Source organism: Girardinichthys multiradiatus, chromosome 1 (genome assembly GCF_021462225.1).
Source record: "Girardinichthys multiradiatus isolate DD_20200921_A chromosome 1, DD_fGirMul_XY1, whole genome shotgun sequence".
NCBI classification, from domain to species: Eukaryota; Metazoa; Chordata; class Actinopteri; order Cyprinodontiformes; family Goodeidae; genus Girardinichthys; species Girardinichthys multiradiatus.
Genome location: NC_061794.1, coordinates 12866742 through 12881402, shown reverse-complemented (window position 1 = coordinate 12881402; position 14661 = coordinate 12866742). Strand labels below are relative to the sequence as shown.

General features: G+C 38.2%; 1 protein-coding gene across 1 annotated transcript in view; it reads right to left on the bottom strand.

Moving 5' to 3' along the window:
- The window catches only part of mtor (mechanistic target of rapamycin kinase), a 100770-nt gene that overhangs the window by 17384 nt on the left and 68725 nt on the right, over positions 1-14661 (bottom strand). Inside the window, exons 33-41 of the mRNA XM_047363747.1 lie at positions 12562-12639; positions 11863-11970; positions 10092-10217; positions 9390-9521; positions 6393-6508; positions 1548-1665; positions 814-1008; positions 518-618; positions 225-321 (exon numbers count right to left, since the gene is read on the bottom strand). Coding sequence (XP_047219703.1) covers positions 225-321; positions 518-618; positions 814-1008; positions 1548-1665; positions 6393-6508; positions 9390-9521; positions 10092-10217; positions 11863-11970; positions 12562-12639 — 1071 coding nt within the window. The remainder of the gene's footprint in view (positions 1-224; positions 322-517; positions 619-813; positions 1009-1547; positions 1666-6392; positions 6509-9389; positions 9522-10091; positions 10218-11862; positions 11971-12561; positions 12640-14661) is intronic.

Genomic DNA, 14661 nt, shown 5'->3' with positions numbered 1-14661 from the left:
GGGGAACTAGAAAGATAACAATTTTCCAGATAATCTATATTTTCTTCTTTTCCAGACTAGTATAAATCCTCAAAACTAATTCCAGACTTTCCAGGACTGCATTGGAACCTGGATAAGTGTTAATTTTTTAACCATATCTCAACCTTTCCATTTTCATTGGTAGCAATACATCAGACATTCTTGACCAGCAGCCCCTTACCACTTTAAAATGATGTGTCGATTACCTGTAACCAGGTGTCTATCTGAATGGTCTTGATGCCCTCCACCAAAGCTTCGTTCACCTCAGGCCAGTGACCGTAGTCAAACCATAATGTCAGAACCCTGGATGTGTTAAAAATAAAAAAAGGAAACAAAGTAAACCCAGGATTCTCTCCTCTCAGATTATAAATTTATTAGTAGAGAGTAATCAAAATCAGCCACTAGAGGGCCCCCATACACTAATATAGAAAAAAAGATTTTAAATAAATGGGTGACGTATGACAGCCTGCCTTGTTTGTAATGAAATTGTTTTACTCACCTAAGTGTGTCCTGCAGGTTATTTCCTCTGGAGAGGGAAATGGAGCGGAAGAATCCTTGAACAGCAGGTACCGTGTAGAGAAGCAAAGTCTTTGAGAGGTCCTGTAAAGGGACAGAAAACCACATCATGCTTTGTAAGGTCTGGCACAAAGCAACAGATTTATTCTTTGATTGAACTGGAGGCATTTAGAGTCAAGACAAGTCAAGTCAAAGTTCATTTATATAGCGCTTTTCAGCAACAAGGCACTCAAAAGGTACTACAGAAAAGGATGATAAAAGGCTTGTGTGAACTCTCACCTCATTGACCTTCTTCTGGCCTGGTGAGGGCACGGGACTGTGATCTGTGCTGTCGACTTCGCTGTCACCATTGCTGGCTTCACTGTTGGCGCTGGCACCGCTGGCGTGTCGCCGCTTCTTCTCATCACGTCCTTGGTTCTGGTGTTTGTAGTGTAGCACTGCCTCGAAATTCATCACGGCCCAGGCATGCCAGGCCTGCAAAAAAATAGCAAACAGAGGGTATTTACTGATAGTTGGAAATTATTTCCACATTTATTCATGATGTCGTTTTCCAGTTTCTGTTGGACAGATTTATTTCCTGAAGCTGCAATTTACAATCCATGGCTGTGAGTTTGATGAAGAGTTATGCAAGAAACCTTACCACCCATCTTCATTATTTAAAAAAAAAAGAACTGGTGAAGATAAATGAGGAGAAAGTATGAGATACGTTGACATTTGCAGCCTGCAGCACACACATGGTGAAGAAATGGCTGAGATGCTGACAGCTGTATCATTACCTAATGCTGTAGAAGCAAACAGATGAACGTCTTCAAATACTTTGGTCTAAAAGGAAAAATAAATGAGCCATGCTGACACAGAAAATAATAATTAAACCTTGAAACAAAGCCCTAAAAGGCAACAGAATGGGTCTAATGTTCACAGTCAGGATAATTATTTACTGACACAGCTGGGATTTTACTGCCACCAGACAGAAGCCAAAAGTGAAAGGTTGAAGGTGGGGAGCAGGGACTGACCTTGTACCAGTTGCGGTCATGCTCTGTTGAACTGCTGTAATACTGAAGAACTTTGGGGATGGTGCTCTCATTGATGCCCTGCAGACTGAGCTGCCACTCCCCCAGCTTTAAGAAACATCTACATGGTGAAAAGGCAAAAACAGACACGTTCTAGATGTAGTTACCAATCTTCTTTATTCATAGAAACTACTGTAGCCTTGACTACAACTATTTTTATAAACTGTTAAACTCTTTATGCTTAACAATAAAGATATTTTCTATCATGTAATTGAAAAATAAACAAACCTTTTGTAGATCATAAAAGTCACTGAAGTCAAGGTAATTACTGGCTGTTCTGCTGGGAGTTTACAACATTTATATCGGACAAATGCCAGTCTATTCATGTTAATACATCTAACCCCAGTCAGTTACGGAGTACCACAGGGTTCAGTGCTTGGGCCAATTATCTTTACTCTATATTTGCTTCCACTCTACAGGTCCTTCTCAAAATATTAGCATATTGTGATAAAGTTAATTATTTTCCATAATGTCATGATGAAAATTTAACATTCATATATTTTAGATTCATTGCACACTAACTGAAATATTTCAGGTCTTTTATTGTCTTAATACGGATGATTTTGGCATACAGCTCATGAAAACCCAAAATTCCTATCTCACAAAATTAGCATATTTCATCCAACCAATAAAAGAAAAGTGTTTTCAATACAAAAAACGTCAAACTTCAAATAATCATGTACAGTTATGCACTCAATACTTGGTCGGGAATCCTTTTGCAGAAATGACTGCTTCAATGCGGCGTGGCATGCAGGCAATCAGCCTGTGGCACTGCTGAGGTCTTATGGAGGCCCAGGATGCTTCGATAGCGGCCTTTAGCTCATCCAGAGTGTTGGGTCTTGAGTCTCTCAACATTCTCTTCACAATATCCCACAGATTCTCTATGGGGTTCAGGTCAGGAGAGTTGGCAGGCCAATTGAGCACAGTGATACCATGGTCAGTAAACCATTTACCAGTGGTTTTGGCACTGTGAACAGGTGCCAGGTCGTGCTGAAAAATGAAATCTTCATCTCCATAAAGCTTTTCAGCAGATGGAAGCATGAAGTGCTCCATAATCTCCTGATAGCTAGCTGCATTGACCCTGCCCTTGATAAAACACAGTGGACCAACACCAGCAGCTGACACGGCACCCCAGACCATCACTGACTGTGGGTACTTGACACTGGACTTCTGGCATTTTGGCATTTCCTTCTCCCCAGTCTTCCTCCAGACTCTGGCACCTTGATTTCCGAATGACATGCAGAATTTGCTTTCATCCGAAAAAAGTACTTTGGACCACTGAGCAACAGTCCAGTGCTGCTTCTCTGTAGCCCAGGTCAGGCGCTTCCGCCGCTGTTTCTGGTTCAAAAGTGGCTTGACCTGGGGAATGCGGCACCTGTAGCCCATTTCCTGCACACGCCTCTGCACGGTGGCTCTGGATGTTTCTACTCCAGACTCGGTCCACTGCTTCCGCAGGTCCCCCAAGGTCTGGAATCGGCCCTTCTCCACAATCTTCCTCAGGTTCCGGTCACCTGTTCTCGTTGTGCAGCGTTTTCTGCCACACTTTTTCCTTCCTACAGACTTCCCACTGAGGTGCCTTGATACAGCACTGTGGGAACAGCCTATTCGTTCAGAAATTTATTTCTGTGTCTTACCCTCTTGCTTGAGGGTGTTAATAGTGGCCTTCTGGACAGCAGTCAGGTCGGCAGTCTTACCCATGATTGGGGTTTTGAGTGATGAACCAGGCTGGGAGTTTTAAAGGCCTCAGGAATCTTTTGCAGGTGTTTAGAGTTAACTCGTTGATTCAGATGATTAGGTTCATAGCTCGTTTAGAGACCCTTTTAATGATATGCTAATTTTGTGAGATAGGAATTTTGGGTTTTCATGAGCTGTATGCCAAAATCATCTGTATTAAGACAATAAAAGACCTGAAATATTTCAGTTAGTGTGCAATGAATCTAAAATATATGAATGTTAAATGTTCATCATGACATTATGGAAAATAATTAACTTTATCACAATATGCTAATATTTTGAGAAGGACCTGTATATAATTAGTAGACAGTATAGGATAAATCTCCACTGTCGGGTTGATGATACTCTATCGTCTTTATACATACCTCATGAGAAAACCTAATCACTTTATGAGACAATAAGCATGTCATGAAGACATAAAAACCTGGATGACTTAATTGGTTTAAAAAATCATCTTCGGACCAGATCATCTGACTGAAAGTCACTTTTCCTGGATGACATAATTTTTTCCTCCAGTACTAATGTAAAGAACTGTGGCATCATTGCATTTCTCTCCTAAAGAAAGCAAGAAACGTAGCAATTGCTGATATTAGGTCTGTGTAATACGTTTTTTCCATAAATAGTAGGCTTGCTAATGTTAACAACTCTTACAGGAAGTTGGCTATAAGTAAAACAAATGGTAGTTTACTAAAGACAACTTGTTCTCTTACATAATTAAAGACTTGGAAATGTTGCACGGATTTATCAAAAGTACAACTACCTAAAGCAACAATTACATTCATTTTAGTTGGAGCATCACAGTGCATCTTTCATTTTGTTGCTTACTTAAGCAGACAGCGAGCTCTGGAACATCACCAAGGAAAACATGCCTCTATCCATCACTCACAAACACAGATGCTTGCAGGCAGAAGTCACACCAGTTGTGCATGACCGGGCCGAGACGTGTAATTTATGCACCCAGACTAAAGCGAGCAAATGGCAAACACTTTAATGTGTATCCATCTATCAATAGTGTGAATATCATTTGAAGAGGTCCTCCAATAAATTTCCTTATTGCTGTATAATTTCCATTCTGTGCTTTCCTACGTGTGAGTGAAGTTGGGTTTACAGGATTTATGCCAAAACTGTTTCCTAAATCTGTTAAACATGCATATGTTTTACAGAACATGTAAAAGAATGCAGGGTCTCCAGGGATGCAACAACATTCAAACAACAGATATCAGTGGTACTGAGCATACGTAAAGAATCAGTAAAATTACACTGGATCCTTTAGAAAGAGAGAGCAAGAGTGGAAGTGTGTCTGAGATTATGTGAATTTACGAAGTGATAAGTCCAGGTGTGCTCCATACCAGCAGCTGACCTGCATTCATGAAAGTGTGTTTGAGTGTCTGGGATGAGGCCATCCTGGCTGACATTATACAGGTGTTTTCCCCTCACACGCATTCCTCAGAAGGTTGCAATGTGGGAGATAGAAAAATGAAAAAGAGCCTTTTTCTGCCTGCTGTGAAGCTTGTGTCTGGTCATGTTTGATTTACAGCATGGGAGGATACGGACTACCGCCGTATGTTAGCACATATGGCCGTTTGACAACCTTGTATGATTTAGCTGGATTATACCTGCCTGATCCTAAGTCACACCTCTTGCCTGTTAGGAGTTACTTGACCAGTGTAAAAAAACAATGAAATGCAGACAAACTCTTTACAAGATAATTATCCTCTTGTCAGAACCCAAGTGCAGCAGATATTTTGAGGAGTTGTAAACAGCTTATTTCTGGGACTCTGATGGCAATCCAACTATTTTTCAACCAGCATCATAAAAATATGTTAGTACCTAGAATGTCCGCCTTTTCTTGAATCGTTTTTTCTGTTAGGAAGGATTTCAAGATACTGAATCTTGTCAAACAGTGAAGGGAGATTTACAGCACCTTCAAGAGGTATTCAAACTGACAAGCATTTGTACTCTGCACCTCAGAGTCATTATTTTTGAAGAACCGCCTTTTGCCTTTTTTGTAACACTTTTGTCCCTTCTTTGCAAAATAGCTCAAGATGAGACATGCTGCAGAGAGTAATTGTACACATCATCCTTTTAGTAAAATCTTTACACATAATCTCAATATGATTTAGGTCTAGACTTTGACTAGGCCATTCTAACATCAATTTGCTGTGATCTAAACCATTTCATTGTAGGTCTAGTTGTACATTTCTATAAATTAACTCCATCTCAAGTCTTCTGAAGCGTTTCACATGTTTTTCTTCCAGGATTGCCCTACATTTTGTTTCAACCATCCGTCTTCCCACTATCTCTGACAAACGTCCTAGTCACAGCTGAAGAAAAGCCTTCCCAGAGCATGATGCTGCTACCAGCATGATTAACAGAAAAGATAGGGTATTAAAGGTGATGTCCAGACTTGGTCTCCCACCACACTTAGCGTTTTCCACGTAGTTCAGCAACAACTTCTTATTCCACTGTGTCCACTATTTCTTTATTTTCTTTTTGGAAAATGAAGAAATACTTGTGAACCCTTTGTATTTCCAACACAGGGGAAGAACACCAGTGAAATTATTTGTTCTTCAACTCCTGGATGCTAGAGATGGAAGTGGGTGACAACAAACTCTCTGCATGCAATTTAAGAGAAGCTCTTTAGAAAAAAAGCCACTACAACATACAAATCAGTGCACTCCCTTCATGCTCCATCCCTCTTGTATGTTTGTAAAGAGGAATAGAACACAAATGGAGTCAATTTTCATATATTATAATTATCCAGAGAAGGTCACTTAATGCAGGGCTGTCAGTAATAATAATAATGTCTCAGACCAACAAATAAGTAACGAGATATTATTATATTATATATATTATTATTCTTATCACCACAGAGAGCCCAACTAATCAAAACCCAGAATCTCCATGTGAAGAAGGTACATGGTTTTGCCTTTTCATTATAATTTCTTATTATCTGAGCATGTGTTTTAGCTCTGTGCCATTCTCTCCATTACAACTAGTTTCACTAAGCAGCTCCGACAGCGGTTACTGCTGTATCCCAAATCACGAACAGACCTGGCCATCAGCTTGTGGAGCTCCTGCTTGCGCTGATGGTCTTCGGCTGCAATGGCATGTTGGGCTTGCTGCTGTACACCCTGGACGAAATGCTGCATGTGCTGGAAGGCATCAATCTGTTTGGATACAACACGGTTACAATGTGTTTATCTGTTTATTAGGCATTCTGCTGGGAGATTTTTATAAAAATATGTAAAATCTAAATATTAATAAGCTATGAATGCTACAACTACTGATCAACCATCAAAAAATGTGTTTTAATGATGCTGAGTGACAAAGCCATTGTACTTCCTAATTTTGCAAACTGAAAACAGCGCATTGCTATTTATTTATTCTGCTTACCTGTGTTTTATATCTCTGTTAAGCAGCACAGTTGGTTGTGGGAGCAGCAACACTTACACTCACACTTACCTAAGCCCCCCTAATGAGACCCTCAGTCTCAGGCTACAAGCACAGCATGACAACAGGTCGTAAATGTGGGTGTGTTTGTGAGTGACTGGGGGTGTGTATACTAGAGCTGGTGTGTGTGGTAGCCAAACAACATCTGTTTTTGCCTCACCTGCTACCTTAGTTACCAAATATCAATAAAAACAGAACATTAACAAATACAGTACACGCTGTGTGATGTAATAGTAAGTATAAAGGATCAATTTTATACTGAAGATTATTTTCTTTGTGGGAAGGTTTGTCTTGTCTTGTTTATTTAACCAAAACAGTTTCAAACCACATGTATTAAAACAACATGGTGCTCTATTAAAAGATTCTGGGTTCTAATCTGGCCAACCTGCCTCCAGACTTAACACAACACAAATCATTTGGCAATTTGTGGAACAAAAAATAAACAAACTGTAGTTGCTGAGAGTTGTTGACATTATTTAAACAATATTAGGATTGTTTTAATATAAATCTAGTTTTAAAAACTGAACTTGTTGGCATTTAAACAACTAATTATCCCCATTGAGGCTTTTCCCCTCGACATGTGCCAAAGAGCTTTAGTTTTGTTTTATTAAGCTAACCAGTAACTTATGTAACCCTAACAACTATGATTAATGTTATGAACGTGTTTGGGAAAGGTTTACTGACTTTGGTGAAGACAAAATTACCTCCAAGCTGGCAGCATGAATCAATTATTACAGTGAGAACCAGTGATTACTTTCACATTGGTACTTTTCTGTTTATTTCATTTTGATAGCAGATAAATATTGTGTACTTATAAGAAACATGATCATTTAGTTGGAGGAGCCAAATATATTGCACAATAGTCTTTTTAGCCGTTGTTCTTTGGTTTTTACCAATTCTTCATTGGAACTAGATTCTGAACTTGATCAGAAAAATACTTCTTAAACTGACAACTATATGGAACTACATGGATGCATTAAATAATAATATAGAAAAAAACAAGAGTTTGTTTTTAGGTTAAATAAAAAGAACTGCACACTTTAAAGGCAGAAGGTGCTACACCTTGATGGGTTCAAAGGTTTGAGTCCTTTACTTTTGTGCATTTATAAGCAATATAAATCCTTTTAGCAATCTGACATTGTTTTAACATTATTATTTATGTCTAGAAATACAAAAAACAACTTGCGCAGGCAGTTTAATGTTTTAAATGCCTTTCAAGAACAAACTAGGGCTGATTTAGAAGTTACCTTTCCAATAGAACAGTCTGTTTTTGTGAATGAATGTAAGTCTGGTTTTCTAATGGTTTTAAAAGGAGTCCTGCAAGGCTCGATTTTAGGCCCCATTTTATTTTGGAATTTTATTAATAAGATAGCTATATGTCTATAGCTAAAAGTGTTCTTTTATGTAAACCACACCACATTTGTTGAGTATGCGGTTCTTTAAGGCAGGCTGCTGACAAGCCTTAAACTGCATTGAAGCTGCTGCAGGCATTGCTATATGGCTTAAACTTGGTTCTTAATGTGAACAAAACTGAATCAATGGGGTTTATTCCAGAAATCGCTCCCATATGTCAGACAAAGCTGGTATTTTGAACCAAGGGAGACAGTGTATCAACAGATCATACTCTTACAAATGTTTGGGCATTGGGCTGGATGACAGTCTTTTTTTCAGGGTGCATATTTAGCTCTTAGTAAAAATGCTTAAGATTAGATTGGGCTTTTATTATTGTAATTTTGGCCTCCCTTAATTTATGGGTCTTGTTTGATTTTTGACGGTTCTTGACTTTATGTTTTTATGGATCGGTATGCATGTTGTTTAGTTACTGTTTAGTTCTAGACACATTTTTTTTAACAAATTAACTGTACATAACACATCTGGTTTCTTGGCCCTCATTAAGCCTCAGAAGACACCAACACTAGTATATTTTTATATGTAAAGCTTTAGTTCAGTCATTTGTTTGGGTGGAATAAAGACCCACTTTAAAAGATACTTTTCTGTGTCCTCTATGCCTTCACTGCTTGGTCCCTCACAAGAAAATGATCTCCTATTTGAGTACATTAATACCTTCAGACTACTGCTATGACTTGTGGTTCTTAAACTGGCAACTCCTCGAGTACCCAGAATTTTTTCAGAACCTGGCAGAACTGTGGTCTTTATTTTGCAATTTGGCCACCTACATATATAACAAAACTTGATAAAAGGTCTCTCTATGACAGTTTAAAGATCAGAAGAGAGCAACTGGACCTTGTGCCTGTATTACGCTGACTCTGAGTTGTTAATTTAGTTTAAATATTTCCAGTTTAATATGTGGAACTTGTATTAGTGTCCCTACTTGGCCAAGTCTCCCTCCAAAACATGTTATTAAAAATGGACTTTCTGGATAAGAATAAAAACCTAGAAATAAATAACAGAATTTTTGTTTTAGGTTGAATCTCAAACATACAAATGTTCATCTTGTAGAATAAATAAAACAGAATGTAACTAACGCAAGAAGGTTGGACCATATAAACATATAGCACTAAAACTTGCAAACAAAAGTGATGACCAGACATGCTGTCTGTAAGTTGCTATTATAAAAGCAGAAGTTCATTTTCCCACCTTGCGGCTGCTCTTCCACATATACTTCATGTATGCGTATGTGACGTGTGGGTGGGTTGTAGGAAGCGGGTGATCGAGTTGCTTGGAAGGGTCAACACCCAAGAGGAGCACAAGAGTCTTGTGGGCAAGTGCCTAGAAGGATTTGTAACAGATGTAGCAAAATTGTAAGAACGTTTCTAGCTCAACAAAGGGAATAGAGCTTTTTTTTAAACATGGACAAGTAAACATTGATGAAAAGAAGAGTTTGTGAATAAATAAGCAAAATAAGGCTATGAGCGTAAAAATATATATTTTTTTAATCCTGAAAACAGCAAATATTCAGATTGTGTAATAAATCTTTCTCTTTTCAGCATGTTTACTGATTCTAAACGTGTGTGGTAAATTACAACAAGACTTTCTGTCATATTCCCTAACTTATTGGAATACCAGTGAGGTTAAAGGTGGAACAAATCCACTGCTTTCATTAAGATGATATGCAGTTGCAAATTTCCAAACAGCATGACTGAGAGTACTTCACTGCTTTCATTACTGGCAGCTTAGACAGGGCTTAAATAACGATTAATTTATAGCTGCACCTAACTTCTTCTGAGCCAAAACGTAATTTCTTGTTAAAGAAAGCTAAAAATCTATTCCTCCTGATTGTTAAATAATGCCAATTAATACAATCCTGAAAGGTTTGTATAAATATGTCAAAGCACTGACCAGACGTAAGCTCTTCCCACAAAGGCTGGCGTATTTCAGCCAAGTCCTCATATCCTCATGGGGGCTGATGACCAGAGAACGGACCATCAGGATTTTCTGCCAGTCTTCTACAATACGCTGACAACCCTGAAGAAAAACACACAGAAACACATTAAATTCATTTGTTAGTGGATTAAAAAGGAAGCATCTACTGCAACTCAAGAAAGCTCATATGTGAAGGGTAAGCTGAAACCCCAGGAGAGTAATATTCTTAGTAATGTTCCTGTCTCTCAGATTAACAATATCTCAGCATGGGTTCACATGCTAGAAGAAAGGTAACTATTGAGGTGGGTCATTATTAATATATCTTTAATGACAACTACATTTCTATAATATATTCACTTCACCCAAATATCAAAATATAACCTGGGGCTGCAAAGTTAGGCAACAGAATTAATGGTCAAACATGATGTATAACATTCTGCTAAATGCTAGCAGGAAAAGCTACAAAGACATAATAACACAGGACTCTTTCTTCTTTTCAGAAAACCTTTCACTCCAACCTTTTTTCTATCAACCTAAACACAATACAGCTTCTCCATTTTGCCTTTAATGGAGTTGTATTGTACTAAAAACAATTTTTCTACACAGACAGGAAGGCACCTTCTGGGATCCGCCATGCCCTGTCAGATTAGACGGAGAGTCTCTGTGAACATCAATTTTCAAGAGGTTTGGTCTTTGACTGGGCCATTCTGACAGATTATGTGTGTGTTGATTGTAGCTCTGGCTGTTTGTTTAAGGCTGTTCTCCTGCTGGAAGATGAACTTCCATCCCAGTCTCAAGTTTTCTCAGGCTTATAACGTGTCTGGTTAAAGGACTGCCCTGTATTAAGCTCTATCCACCATCCCATCAACTCTGACAGGGTTTCCCCGTCTCTCCTGAAGAAAAACATCCCCACAGCATGATGCTGCCACCACCATGCTTTATGGTGGGGAAATGTGTTCAGGGTGATGTGTAGTGTTATATTTCTTCTACAAATAGTGTTTTGCATGAAAGCCAAAAAGTTCAAACATTTCATCTGATCCTGTTCCACATGTTTGCTGTGTCCCTTACCTGACTTGTAGCAGACTGCAAACAGGCCTTCTTTCTTTTACCAATGGCTTTTTTCTTCACCACTGTTCTACAAAAGGTGGGATTTGTAGCGTGTACGACTAATAGCTGTCATGTCAACAGTTACGCACTCCCTTCAGTTCTGCTCTACTTTGTGTTGTCCTATTTCATAAAATGCCTTTAAAATAAATAGTTTGTGGCTGTTATTTCAAAAAAGTAAAATACATTTGTGGGCTTTGAGTACTTCGGCAACTTATAGTAAGAGTTGAATGCAGTTTTCTATTTTTATAATTTGTCATTTATAAACTAAAGACTGTTTTCAGAAATATCGGGGTTAAGTTTATACTGAACTGATCCTGTAAAACATATTAAAAGTGGCTGATTGTCTTGTGGGAACACAGATAACAGCACTTTACCACGCAACCCAAGACTCATGGCTCCTCTTAAACAGTTTTCATATTTATAGAAACATTATTTGGAAACAAAACAGACCCGAAAACACTGAGACTAAGAATGGATCAGACTGAGATATTGCTGTGTCTCAACACGCTCGCAGAGTGGATGTTTTCCATTAGAGGCAGTAGCTTTTCCAACATCTGCTTCACATTGCATGCTTGCTTTTGCACACGTGATTGTGTATGTGTGTATATTTGTGTTTCTGTTCATCATGTGCGGTAGTTACCTGAAGTCTCTCCCACCAAGTCTCCCTGATGATGTCCCTCCTCTCTGGCACCAGTTTGTATTGGATCACTTCCTCCAGCTCAGACAGCATCTGGCAGGACACCATGGCCTAGGAAACAAATAAACACAATGTTATCTTCATCTTTATACTATATCCACACACGTTATTGGAATTGCAACTTTCATATTGGACAGATGAAGAAAAGGTCCTGTCTAGACTATGTGACAGGAAAGTTCAAGCTGGTAAAAAAAAAAAAATAAGAATCTGAGATAAATCCACATGGTGACCCATCCATCTCATTAACAATACGCTGATTTCTCCCTACTGATTTTAGGAACATGCGGAATCCAGTTTCCACCAGAAATTAGACTGATGAACCATTTAGGAAGATTAGCTGCAGTGTATAAATTACTTACAGGGATCACAAGGTTCTCCTGGGATCATTTGGTTAAAATAGGTAACAGACTGTTGCTATCTATTTTTAACTGATAATCTGAAGTACTGTTAAAACACACATACATCCAAGCAGGAGGAGCTTGTTTACTGTCGGCAATGAGAGTTAGAGACTCAGTTTAATAAAATAAATTTAGCCATACTTTATTTCTCTGGCATAACCAGAAAACACAAATAAGCTCGGACAGAAGTGCCAGTGTAGCCAAAGATGATCTTCTTTTCCTTCCGTCTCTGAGAAAAACTTACCCCGTAAGCTCGACTGTAGCTCTCTCCAGCCATGGCTGTCAGCTCAGCATCGAGAAGGTCTCTTGCTTTGTCAATACACTATATGATTAAAAAAATAAAAATAAAAACATGCATATTTCATTATGTATGACTTTCATACAAGATATTTACAATATAATCTTAAATAATTAAATGTATATTGATCTAAGCCATCAAAAAATTGTGTTTCTCTTAAAACTATTTCTAAACAAAGCCCTGATTGTAATTTTTGGATAAGATAAAGGTAAGAAACAATAAAAGCTGAATTTCCAATCTCTTAGCCGGTAACTGCAGAGGTTTAAAAGTCAAGAGGAAGATCACAGCTGCAAACTCTCCCTTACAGTGTGGACAATCATCTAGATCAGATTGTTTTTCCAGTACAGTTTATTAAATCTTCACCATATTCTGTTTTATCCAAGTCATTCATACAGGCCTATCTCCCAACATCTTGGCAGCTTTCATGGTATAGAAGAGGAAAAAAAAACAAATGGAGCTGGTCTCCTTTTGACATTTTTGATGCTCCTGCTGAATGTTGATTTTAATATTTAAGCCCAGGACGTTATCCACAGGTTGGAAAACATTTTTGCTGACAATTATATTTAATGATTGGTCAAACTTTGCAAAAGGTTGGCGCTCCCTTAATATTGTGCCTCTTTTCAATATTTTGTATTTACCTTCTGACAACATAACAGAATGCATTACTTATCTTCATGCAGAGAAACATTTGATCAAGTGGAATGGAACTATTTATTAACTGTGCTGGAAATGTTCAAATTTAATTTCCTGGAGTATTTATATATATCCCCAGGTGCCTCAGTTTACTCTAGGTTTACACCAGTTTATTTTAAATGAGGCACACTACAGGGTTGACTACTCAGTCCGCTGTTATTTGATGCAGGTATTGAACCCTTGGCAAAATTCCTCGATTTTTTGAGCACATTCAAGGCTATCGTGAAGTTTCATTTTATTCCTCATTTCTTTTCTCTTTGCTTTGTAATTATTTGCACAGTTTGGTTACTTTTTAGGGTATAAATTAAAATTGCACAAAAGTTAACATTTTAAAACAGTCAAAGAGCAGTTTACCTATCTGAGGATCACAATTACAAAGAAAGTACAAACCTTTGACAATATGAATGATGTCAAACAGCCTTTTTTGGTTGGAAGCCATATTTTTACCCAACTTTTTTTTGTCCCTCTAGATTCCATAATCTCATCTTGCATTTGTAAGAGTACTTCAGATGCGGTTAAAAAAATTCAAATCAAAAAAGAAGGGTGAACTCACCATCCTTAGCTTCTGCTTCTTATCACTGGGCAACTAAAATCTTTTCCTTAAAATACTGAGAATATATATGTCCTAAGACATGGCGGCCAATTAAATTGTATATGGTTGAGGACATTCCTCTCACCTCCTTATAGCGTTGCTCTCTTCTTCTATCTATTAATTTAAATAATTAAAATATAAAAAAAAAAAATGTATTTCCTCAAAATAGCATGACCCCAGGAATGTACAACATGATACAACAAAACATTTCCGGGACTATCTTCCTTTACAGCTTTTTAAATTTTGGGTTCTTGCATGGTAATAAAACATTTTGTACAAATAAATGAAGGTGTGTCACTGCTTTATGCACACGTCCTTCCCAACCAAAGGCTGCCAGTGGTGAGATATTGGTGAAAGTAGAACACGATGGCCTGCTTGTTTAGCAGACTGCCAAATGTTTTATGAGGAGAGGTAGATGAGGTGATGAGAACAACCATGCAGCAGTTATGTAACCATGGGCTTGGAGGACAAATGAGCTTCGGAAAGCTGTCTAACGTGTTTGCACATAGTGAGCTAAAGAGAGGAGAGGTAGAAGGTGACAAACTGAAACACAATGAAAACTGGTTTTCGATGTTTGACCATTATTGAGCATAAATTCGCCCCTAAAAACTATCAGGTTAGCATCTTGTTTTTTTGTACTAGTGTATTCTGCTGAGTCATTTGCAGGAATCCAGCTATCTAACGTATACTGCACTCATCTACATTCACAGATACCGGTGATGGGCTCTTTGCAGTAAGTACCCTGAGGAGTGGAAAAAAAA